The sequence below is a fragment of the Antennarius striatus genome, chromosome 12 (genome assembly GCF_040054535.1).
Source record: "Antennarius striatus isolate MH-2024 chromosome 12, ASM4005453v1, whole genome shotgun sequence".
Taxonomy (NCBI): domain Eukaryota; kingdom Metazoa; phylum Chordata; class Actinopteri; order Lophiiformes; family Antennariidae; genus Antennarius; species Antennarius striatus.
Window position 1 is genome coordinate 2,224,692 of NC_090787.1, and position 11,506 is coordinate 2,236,197.

The window sequence follows — 11,506 nt, forward strand, 5'->3', positions numbered from 1 at the left end:
GGGAACAAAGGGTGCTGTGTTTGACCCTATCCTGGGACAGTGTGAACAGGCCTCAGAGGTGTGTGTGAGCTGACCTTCACAACCCCTTAACCCCACCCTATTCTCTCACATTCTCCCTCTGAACACCCCCCTCCTCCACACACACACACACACACACACACACACACACACACACACACACACACACACACCACCTCTCGGGCTCATTCCTCTGGTGTCTTCTGCTCTGCAGGACGTCCCGACGACTGCCCATGCAGATCGACGGCGAGCCTTGGATGCAGCCCCCTTGTACGGTGAGAGCTGAACCAGAATCTAACCATGTAGAACAACCCCTGTTAGATGGGAGTGGGGGTAATAAAAAGTTTTAAGGGTGTTTTCCTTCAGGATCTAGATAAACTTCTCTCCACTGGTTCCTGCAGGTCAGGATCACACACAAGAACCAGGTCCCCATTCTGCTGGGCCAGCCTCAGAAGACGCCATTCTTTTTCTTCAAGAAACGCAACCAGAGCCATGACTAGGACGCACACACATGACCGCAAAGACACACACATATACAGTACATTTACACACACACACACACACACACTCACACACACACATGCCACCCACAGTATAGGCAGCTCCATCAGATAACTGGCTCACTGGGGCCAGTTTGAATCGGGGAAGTTCATTTACAGGATTCCACATTAGCGAGTGGAACTTGCCTCCTGGACAAATCATCCCCAGCTGGAGCTGCGGCGATGGCAGGACTCCCGATACACGGTACCGACCTACTCCTGTGTAACCGACATCCCCCTAGTGTCTAGTCTGGATCTGGTCTCCACAGCCACCCAGTCTGTCCCTGTACAGCACCGCAGGCTCAACACAAGTCTGTCTGCCGGGATTCCCTCTGATCTGATAAAGGAAGTGACATTGAAAGGATGGAGGCTTGAAGGAGCAGGTTGTGTGACGAGGACGATTTGGCCTTTGAGTGGTATTTGTGGCTGTTTTTCACGTTCCGATGGTAAATAGAGTGATACACCCGTATGAATAATGAAACAGCAGCTCCTTCCAGAACCTCCCTACAGACCGGCAGGATGGTGCAGCTGAGAGCCGTGGAAAAGCCTCATCCATTATTGACTGCTTTAGTTTGTGGGTTGATGGCAGTGGGGTGTAACAGTGGCCTAGAATGAGTGGAAACATGCAGGGATTTTTAACCTCTTCATCATCACTGGCCTAGAAAAAAAAAAAGAAAAGATCCTTGCAGCTGATCCGGCTGCAGCCTTCAGGTGGAGGAAGCACCGGATCGGGTGTGCAGGGCGATCTGGAGTCACAAATCAGACAGGAGTTGAATGAAAAAAGAGTTTCACGGCAAAACAGAGCAGAGCTTCTGAAACCACTGAGGAAAAGCAGTTAAAAAATGTAAAAAACAAACCATAAATCCACACCTTACATCGTACACGTCTAGAAGCCCAAATGGATTTAAGAGCTTTCTGGTCTGTTTTTTTTTTTTTTTTTTTAAAGTTGCCATCTTCACTGTTGTGCCCCCAAGCTAAAGCGTTAGCCTGCCCTCTGTCAGAGGAAGGTGAAAGGTCGTGAATGCACATAGATCATGCACCTTCCTCTGAAGATGGTCTAAACGACTGCTTTCCAAATCAGTGTGAAACCTCTGGGCTTCTGGAGAGTTGAATGACAACGTGTCATCGGTATGGATTTGTTTCCTTTTCTCCATATTCTTCAGTCATTTTTTTTTTTTTTTTTATATGACTGCTCTAAAAATGGTTCTGGAGACTATTAAATATTTGAGGAAAATTTTGCCAATTTGTTGTCAGCAAACTCAAACACTGTCGTCCGAATCGAATCGGAGACCGCTCCTGTGCGCCGCATGCCGTATGACAACTTCTAGTGTGTGAAAGAAGGAAATAAATTCCCACAACGGCTCCCAGGGTTTATATTTAAAGGAGCATTGACAGGGGGGAGCTAAATTTATCCTTCTATTTCAGGGAGGTACTCTCTCCTCCACTGAAACCCTACGCCTTATTACCGTGTCAAACATCAAGTCACAATGTCAAATGTGTTGTCAAAGTGCAAATCCTCCATGGTGCAAAGCGCTGGGTGGTTTTAGTGCGTTTGTGCAGTTTGGCCACACCAAATAAACAAATGATGGTCATGGAGGAAACGGACAATGAGATGATTCACCCTGACAGATGGGAGCTTAGTTCAGTGTTTATAAAGAATGTATTCATATCACTGTATCCACAATATGACATATTATACAATATGTGCAGACAGAGTATGTGTATTTCTGGGATGTAGGTGTAGCTCACATATGTTGCACACACAAATGTGTTTTTAATATATCATTATTATTAATGTGGAAATCCTAGCTTAGAGGGGTTCATCAGTATTCCGTACAGCCGCTACTCCGGCTCTTAGGAGGCACTTTTCCACTTGTTTGTCTGATTCCTCATTCAAAAAAAACAAAAAAAGTAAAAGCAAATGCACCAAACAGACAGAATGTGTGACAAAATGATCCCATCGTTCTGGTATTTTTTTCAGAGCTTTTTGTGCCGGCTTTTTAGTTGTCTCAGGTGCTCTGGCATCAAATGAAAGACTAGTAATGCAAAGTATTACATGGGTTATTAGCATAGGCTGATTGTAAAAGACTGCAGGACGGAAAACACACAGTCAACTGTCATTCAGGAAAACAAAACTTGAACTCATGCTAGAAATTATCTGTGAATGCAACAAGGTACTGCTAGCTTGCCAAGGATTTTATATACAAGCCTTTACAGAAGATCATCATGCATTGTGATTATCCCGCCAGTTCTTGTTAGCGGTTGCTAATTCCGTGAGGCATGTTATGCTCTTGGTAGACGTTTCTCTTACTGCTGGTACTTAGTTTTGTTTACGCACTGTTGACCTCAGCAATGTTTTTAAATTAATAAATATTTTTAATGTTCATTCTAAGCAAGTTGTTTTTTTAACATACTTTTATCATAGCATGTTGGTATGATAATTACCAATAAACAAAGTATTTATTTCACAGTAAGGAAATGTGATGACGGTAACCTTATGGAACATTAGGATGTCACATTTTATCCTCAGAAAGGTCTAAATCAAATTTCTTGGTGACATTCGAAGGAATAAATCCGCCAAAATGTTATATTCGTTCATTATCTAGCCTACTTACTAGCATGCTGATGGAGGATCAATTAAAGAAAATGAAAAGACAGCAACAAATCTGCTTATACGACAGAATCCGTCTCCAAAATCACTCAAAACCGCAGATCTTAAAAAGTCAGTAGTGCCAAAGGAAATGGTCACCAAAGTCAGTACAAACTATCCTCTTGGGAGCATGGATGTTGAACCAGAGTGGTCACCAGACTGACCACCAAACTGAGCCTCCGTTTACTTGATGTTTTTGATGAAATCTGCAAAATCTTGTCTTTACATTTTGAAAATGTTGTGCGTTTACACGGCAACAATCTGCGAAAGTGCTGTTGGATGCATGCCAGGCCAGTAGATGGCAGTGTAACTTCTCAAAATCCATCCATCCATCCATCCAATTTTTTTTTGAAGACAAGACGACCATAATCGTCTCGTGTTCGGCAGCATTTCTGTAGCCTATCCCAGCTGGATATAGGCAAGAGGTGGGGTACACCCCGGACGCGTCACCAGTGCGTCACGCAGCGTTCTCAACATCAACACCACATAATACGACCACAGGGGTGAATCATTCAGTAAATCTTTTTTCTACACTCAGAGTTTGCAAATGGAGTTTGCTTTCCTTGCTTGCACAGTTTACACTGTGGAACCAGCTTTTAAATTTAGCGTTTTCGTGCAAAAAAACAGCCAACATGTAACTGAAGCTTTAGGGTGAAATGGTTGCCATGTGAACGGCTCCTGAATGTTCTATTTCTAGAACCAAAAAAAATGAAGCGCACTGTAACTGGATGAAAATGATAAATATATGGGCAACTGACCTCAAGCCCGTAACAAAAAGTAATTCATTGATCTCCAGTCGGGATTATTTTGTCACATGTTCATATTTTCTAGAATTTCAGGTTCAAATCTGGGAGTTAGACACTTGTGGAAAACTGCCTTGGACCCCGCTGATGTAAAACAGTGGGAGGCCGGTGGGACGGGTCAAACTGAGCTCCGCTGTCGGGTCGGGCGTCGATGCCTTCAGACCACGGTTCCCTTTAAAACACAGAGTTGGTCCTCTTACACCCAGGCCCCATGAACACCACAGCCTCACTGTTGACAGCGTTAATGTAAGCGGGACAGGGGGGAGTACAGACATCACTTCAAACCACCCCGATGGTTCAACCAACAAATCCATGTCACGTATGACGGCAAGATAAACACGTCATCAAGGTTGTGACTGAATGGAGCCTGGGCCTGAGCCGACTCAGTGGGACAAGTGTGCATGTTTACAGTTACTTTAAATTTATTGAAAGAATGGTTTTAGCTGTCTTATCAAGTGTACATATTTGTTTAGGATATTTTATCAGACGTTGAGATGACATCACCGCATGCCTGCTGAAACAAAAGGAGAGTGAACAAACAGGAGAGTGTGGATCGCACTATTCATACTGATTTCTTAAAGTCATCAGATATATTTATTTGTTGTGGTTTTCTTTTCTTTTTTTATTCTTTTTTTTTTGGCAGCATGTTTATGATTGTGTGCAACAAATGCAGGGAGAAAAAAAAAACTTGTTACATTAAAAGAAAAGAAACCAGCTTTCCCAGGTGAGTTTTTTTTTTTTTTTTTATCGTTTAACGGTAACATGAAAATGGATTTCCTGTTCTTTTTGGTAAATATTTGCTTGGACAAGTCAAGGTAATGAACAGTAAAAACATCACATTTTAAATACAGTTTTAGCTCTGACAGTCAACAGGCTGACAAATGAAACAACTCCATTTAGCAGCAGCGTCCGTCCGCCGTCTAATGCTAATGGACCGATGTGACCTGCCAACACTTCATTGGCCTTTGAGCAAACAAAGGTAGGTGGGGTCCGGTTTCAGGTCAGGGATACTGAAGTATGTCAAAACAAACAAGGCAGCAAAGCCCATGAAAATGGTTTCAGGCTATTTTAACTACTACTTCCAGTCATCGCCCATTTGCTCTCAGGTGTCCATTGGAGAGACCCTCAAACTGCTCTGGTCGCCGTTCAGCCAATATACTGTATGGGGACCATTTTCAAAAGTGGATTAATATGTGTTTGATGCTCAGCACTCTAACTTATTATGCTTTCACATTTAATCAAATATTTAATTTTCTTACATAGAGTCACAATTTATTGGATTTTTCAAATGTATTGTTCAGTAAATGTAAATCAATAAGTTGAATGTAATTTATCAGAGTAGACATAAATTCAATTCTGTGTAATAAACTTGAATGAGTGCGTTATGATTATGTTGAAGTTTCAATTCATGAAGACTTCCTTATTTTACTCAACTGAAAATCTTAATGTGACCTTTCACATTAAATTTATTAAATGAAATTTATACGTAATTAAAATTCTTATGATAAAATGATTAATAAGTAACTTATGGTGTTGGTTCTCCGTCAGACAATTATGTATCACGTATGTCATATTCTGAGGAACAAATTCAATAAACAAGAAAAATCAACCAGAAATTAAATACAGTAATAAAGATCTGTTTATTAGAGGGGCAGATTCACTTTTTTTTATATTTTACTTTCAAGAATGGCATTAAAACATTTGCTTTGAATACAGAGCTGGAGCGACTAGGTGATAAACTTAGCATAAAATCTAGGAGCACCTCTGATTGATTGGATTAAATATAGCACTATCAACTCACTTATTAACCTGATCTCAGAATATAACAATTATCAATTTATGAGGGTAATTAATGTAGCTCACATCATAATTTACAATAATCTATAATGCTGATTTTCAAAAACATCCCTAAAAGTAGAAGCTTACATTCAGCTGCGTTGAACTCAAATGTAATGCCTGCTATGCCATGACGTAACTCCTTCACAAAGTTTACTGGGAAGTGGTTTAGCACTTTTTGCATAATTAGGAAAGATATTTAGAAAATCTAAAAAGAATTCCTAGATCCAACCCTTTATGTTTATCCGTAACAAAATTCACACAATACTGAAATTATACAGACAGACAAATGGACGTGGGTGATGACATCACGTCTCAGTGGAGGTAATATCAAACACGTCACATGTTGCTGTACGGTATCTAATATCTGGTGTCTGGCATTCGTGACAATGACCAGACAACTCTGTGTTTTTCATTATGAGACATTAATGAACAAGATTCATTTGTTTCCTTCTCCTCCCCCATGCTGGACTCTCTCCAGCCCCTCCTCCACTTCTGGCTCTGAGGCAGGGGTGACTCTGCAGTCCCGGCTGGTGCGATCCAGATCTGGGACAGATTAGCAGCACTGGCTGACATCACAAACACAGATCCAGCGAGGCCGTGGCACAGAATTATTGCTCTGGACACGCCAAATAGTAGAAATAGAATTTAGAGAATGTATTGCTGATCGGATGATAGTCGTCACACAGCTTTAAGGGATTCTAACAACGAGGGAGAAAGATTTAATTAGAATTAGAGTTAAATTATCTGACACAGTGTGAACCTCCCCCTAGGGCTCGGTATGGTGGGGTCAAGGACGGATTGCTCCCCCCATCTAGTCCAGGACTTGATTGGATGAAAGGTTGATAATCAATAAGTAGCGTGCCCTTTGTCTCTGCAGTATGCCACCCTCACTACAGGTCAGCTGTTGGCCTTTTGATGGAGTAAACATCCTTTTTCTTCATCATATGAACAGATGGGTGAAGTCAAGACTGGATTTAAGATTGACAGATGAATATAGAATGTATTCACTCACTCGTAATGTGATCAGGTGTCAGTTCATGTCTGCCAGCGCAGCTTGATAACAGAAACCCGAGTTGCTTAACCTTCAACCAACCGATCTTTAATCGATAAATACATTAATCACGTTGATTTAGATTAAAAGGAAATCACTTGGATAAGAATGAGCAGAGGATGAGATGGTGGTTTCAAGAGATTAATTTAGCAGCAGGAAACTGGCTAAACTGGTTAATCCATGAAAATATATATTCCCAGAAATTACGGCATTTCGCTGAAGTTGAACTTGTTTGCTGTTAAGAACAAAATAAAATATTTAATCTAAACAGTAAATGAGTTTCTGCTGCCTGTTAGCTCCAGGTTGAGGATGCGGGACAAACAAGAGACAAGCCAGGCAGGCGAAGGACAACTGGGGCAGGCAACGGGCAATAGGGGCAGGTGAGGGGCAATGCAGCACGTCAGACCATGAAGGACCAGATGGATGAAATATCTCAACAACTGCAAAAAAAAAAAAGTATATAGCTTGCTAACATTCGCATATCAGATATGGCGCACTGCTACACAGTGTGTAGATGCTAGTGTGGCTTTAGAAAAAGTCTTAATATTAACTGTTGTTTATTTGTTTCTTTAAGTTAACCCGGATAGAAAATAATAATAAAAACAATAAAATAACGGTGGAAGAAGAAAAAGAAGGTTTTGTTGCACCATTTCCTGAAGTATTTAACGTTCATTTTACCATTTTTACTCTGAACCGTGCTTCGGTAGCTTCCTACAGAGCCAGCAGAACCAGAACACAAAGAGAAATCATCAGAAAAGGGAGGCATTGAATTAAGAATGGGAGCGAGACAAGAGATAATAAAAGAAAGCGTGGTTATACAACTCAGAGCTTCAGAAGAGTCTGCCTTTGGCGAGGCTTGTAGAGTACAGCTGCTAAGATAACAAGGCAGGAATTATCTCCCAAAGTGCTATTAATAGCAGGCAAGTCACATCTTGTCCCTCAGTTACAGAGCATCCTGCGCCCAAAGGCGCTATTTTCCAGTTTAACTCTTTTCCAAATGTGCATTTTGACAGACATTTGCAAGCTAGGACAGATTGCTCAGACGCTCAATTATCATGTTCTCACCCATGAACCTACGCATCTATCAAGAACGTACAATAGTAAACAGAAGAATTAATTAGGCAACATATCCGGTCTAGGTTTTCCCCTCCATAAAGTCTCCTAGAAGGAATTTTATTAGTTTAGTTTGCAGAATCATAAAATATCAAATTAGCAAGAAGACTTGTGCCAGTAAAAAAAGAAAGAAAAAGATTTGGATAAATATTCTGTGAATTGGGGGGAATAGTGTGAAATCTGTGCTCTCAGCAGCATTGGTTGGGTTGGCTTTCCAGAACTCTGTTCTGTTCCTTATCTCTACCAGAGTCCATCCATTCTGCTGCATGCAGAACGCTCCTGACACTCCTGCTAAATTCATGTGTTTGCACGCCTGTTCCCCCTTTATTGCTCCTCCCAAGATGCCTGTAAAGTTGCTCAACCTCTGTGTAAAAACAGGTGACAGAAACAAGGATGGACAAAATGAAAAAATTAATCAACTGTTACCAAGAAAGCATTAATAGTGTTTAACTATTTCATTTAGCCTGTGTGTAATTTGCACGGTTCACAGAATGACCTACATCAGTAGTAAAAGTTATTGATTTGCATTTGATATCAGGTCTGGTGAAGCAATTCTTTATTGGTTTTAGGAAACATGCTGATGCACCAACAAGCACGGCCAGAATCATGTTGTAATATGAAGCCATCAGCGTGTGTGAGTGTTCTTTATTCTCTTCTGACTTATATCGGAGTATTTGTTGGCACCGGTTCACATAAAGGAGAAGAAAGTGGGGGGCAAAGAAATGATAATATCTTTACAGATACTAAAATGGACCTTTCTCCACTGGAGACAACCCAGCGGAGACCTTTTGACCTCAGCTCTGAGGTAGTTTTTCTGTGTAGTGAGGCAGCTGCAGGATCCAGGTTCAGAGGTTTAGTATTGGGGGTAAAGGGTTCATCGTATCAGGATTAGCCCACATTTCACCCGGACGGCATTGCTGACTTAGCCATTACCTCACTATCACACTAACCTACAGCCTTTGAGGGAAACAGGAGATCGGTGCAATAAATCTTGTCCCGCCTTCGCACGACGCCCACTTTCACATTCGCAGTCTTCCAGAGAGAGAGAGACACGTACACAAGCAGCGTGTCACCCCTTTGCATATGGCACATTTATTTAAGGAAAGCATAAGAACAGCAACACAATGTACTCGCTCTCCACACGCCTCCAAGTGACCACCCACCACATCCGCACCAGCAAAGAGGTGCGCAGCACCGCGGACCTGCAGGCTGCAGGTTGAGTCCGATGGAGGATATTTTCAGAGCGATCTTCTCCACATTTTGCAGCATCTCAAAGTGGAGCCCATGCCTTGAAAGACAAGCCGTTTGCCTTTGGCCTTAGACCTCAACAAAGATAGACCTGTACTCTATGTGACAACATGTGTGTTCTTACTAAGACTGATTCTGCAGCGGGCTTGTAATCTCTGCATTCAGGGGATTAAGAGGGATTATAGTTTTCATACCAGCTACTGGATTTGTTTCAAACTGTGAGTGACGGTTCAAGTGTCTGAAGTGTGTAATGACAAAGCTATTTATTCATGACCTCTGACCTCTGGGGCTCATAGCACTCACTCTTTTGCAGGCATACACACAGTCAACACCAGATATCTTATTTTGCCTTATTTCAAACCGTCAGAAAGACTTTAGTTGCTGGCGGTCATTGATCAGCTTGTTCCTTTGTTGTTTGCAGGATTAAGCAAAATCTGCTCAGTGGATTTTCATGAAACTCAGTGGTGGGGCTGGGCTTGTTGGAAAGAACAACCCATTGGAGAAGCAATGCTTTATCCAGATCTCCAAACAATCAAGTTTGGAGATCTGGATGAAGACAAGACTAAATTTGAGTGAAGATTGAACATTTTCATTCTGACTTACCGTAACTTTGTGAAATAGAACTATTTTAAAATTCCCTGTTAAAGAAAAACTGAACTTTATTCCTAAACCCTAATGGGTGGCTCTGCAGGGGTAACATCAGTGGCTGAGACCCTCTGGCAGGTTGGCTCATAAAGGTGACTCAGTTTTTGCTGTCTGTGCAGCTTCAAGAAGGAAAAGTCAGAGTTAAAATATTCTGACTCATTTTCACCCAGTGGATTTTTTTTTAAACTGTATGTATTTATTGTATTTGCATTATTTTTTATCTACTTTGAATGGTATAGTTTTAATCTTTTTTATTTTATTAGAAGTATTCACATTAGTTTTACCTCAGCTTCTAACCTCTGTCATATTTCAAAAAAACCTTGACAGGACCCGCCTGGCTGCTTCAACGGTGGTTGTTAGGGGCGCCAGTGAGCGTCACTGGTGGTCATTGGATTACGAATTTCAAAGACCACCATTAAGTGCTCATATGGTAATGGCGGCCATGAGCATGGGCGCGTTACATGAGTCAGTCTGCTGAGTAGTTCTTTTGGGAAGTTTTGAAAGAACCTGACTGTAAATAGATGATCAATGATGGGATCATTATGTTGTTCCACCTGCTCTCCTTCTCCTCAGTCTTCATTGGGTTGTTCAACTTTCTGGATCTTGTGAGTCTTCATAAAGTCCCAGTTAGGATATCCATAAGTTTTCAGCAATCCTTTGAGGCGTGTGTCTGGGTGTGTGTTGTGCTTCCTGGCCTTGGTTGAGCAAATTATCAGCATGCGTTGCAGGGTCCTGATGACTCCTAACTTGTGCTCCATGGAACGTGAGAGTCAAAGAACAGAAACTTTACCAAGCATAAATATTTTCAGAAAGTTTCATATCTTGTGAAAAACATTCATATTTTCATACTCCAACTGTTTCTTGAAGAATTCTAGAACGGGAACTTATTCAATGAGCAACAATTTTTTTGCTTTGCAAATACAGTGATAGACAAATTGACGTCATATCAGATGAAGGTCAAATATAGCAGCAGATGCAAATTATTTTATTTGTTGATGGATTAGTATATGATAATGGGCTTTATAAATTGCAAATTACACCTATAATAGGTGCATGTCATGTGTACCATGTGTACCACTAAATACATCTTGTATGTTTTCTTCGTTTTATCCATATTAATCCTCAGTCATTCCCTTGCTTCTTGTGAAACATCCGTTCCATTAGTCCTCCATTAAAATCTACTTTACATTTAGATCATAATAATATTCCTTGAGGTACAGAAACTCAAAGCCAATAATGAGCCAATTTGTTCTCCTAGTGAAATAATCTATCGTTGACTGTAGTGAAAGTCAGCCTGGCGCTGACGTTGAGTCTCCAGGGAGGGTTTAAGTCTTAGTATATTTCCATTGCAGCTGCCCCTTTAACAAACGCGTCTTGACACTAATGGCTACGAAAAATGTGAATGAAATCCAGCCATTCATAAAAAACAGTCCTCTGTGCCGCTGTGATTGGTCAAACGGTGGCTTATACATAATTCATGATGTCAAGCAAGCAATTGGCTCCTCGTTTGAATGACAACTCCGATTGACCAATCAGCGTCTGCTGGTATATACCCATCGCGCCCGCTGGAAAAGCGACCGGGCCATTGCGAAAAGCTCAG

General features: G+C 41.3%; 1 protein-coding gene across 7 annotated transcripts in view; it reads left to right on the top strand.

The window, feature by feature from the left end:
- The window catches only part of LOC137604724 (diacylglycerol kinase beta-like), a 58,147-nt gene extending 52,799 nt beyond the window's left edge, over positions 1 to 5,348 (top strand). For all 7 annotated transcript variants that reach the window (XM_068328710.1, XM_068328715.1, XM_068328711.1 and 4 more), the window contains 2 exons: positions 233 to 293; positions 420 to 5,348. In XM_068328710.1, the coding sequence (XP_068184811.1) occupies positions 233 to 293; positions 420 to 518 (160 nt within the window). In that variant the 3' untranslated portion in view covers positions 519 to 5,348. The remainder of the gene's footprint in view (positions 1 to 232; positions 294 to 419) is intronic.
- Positions 5,349 to 11,506: the final 6,158 nt, after the last annotated feature.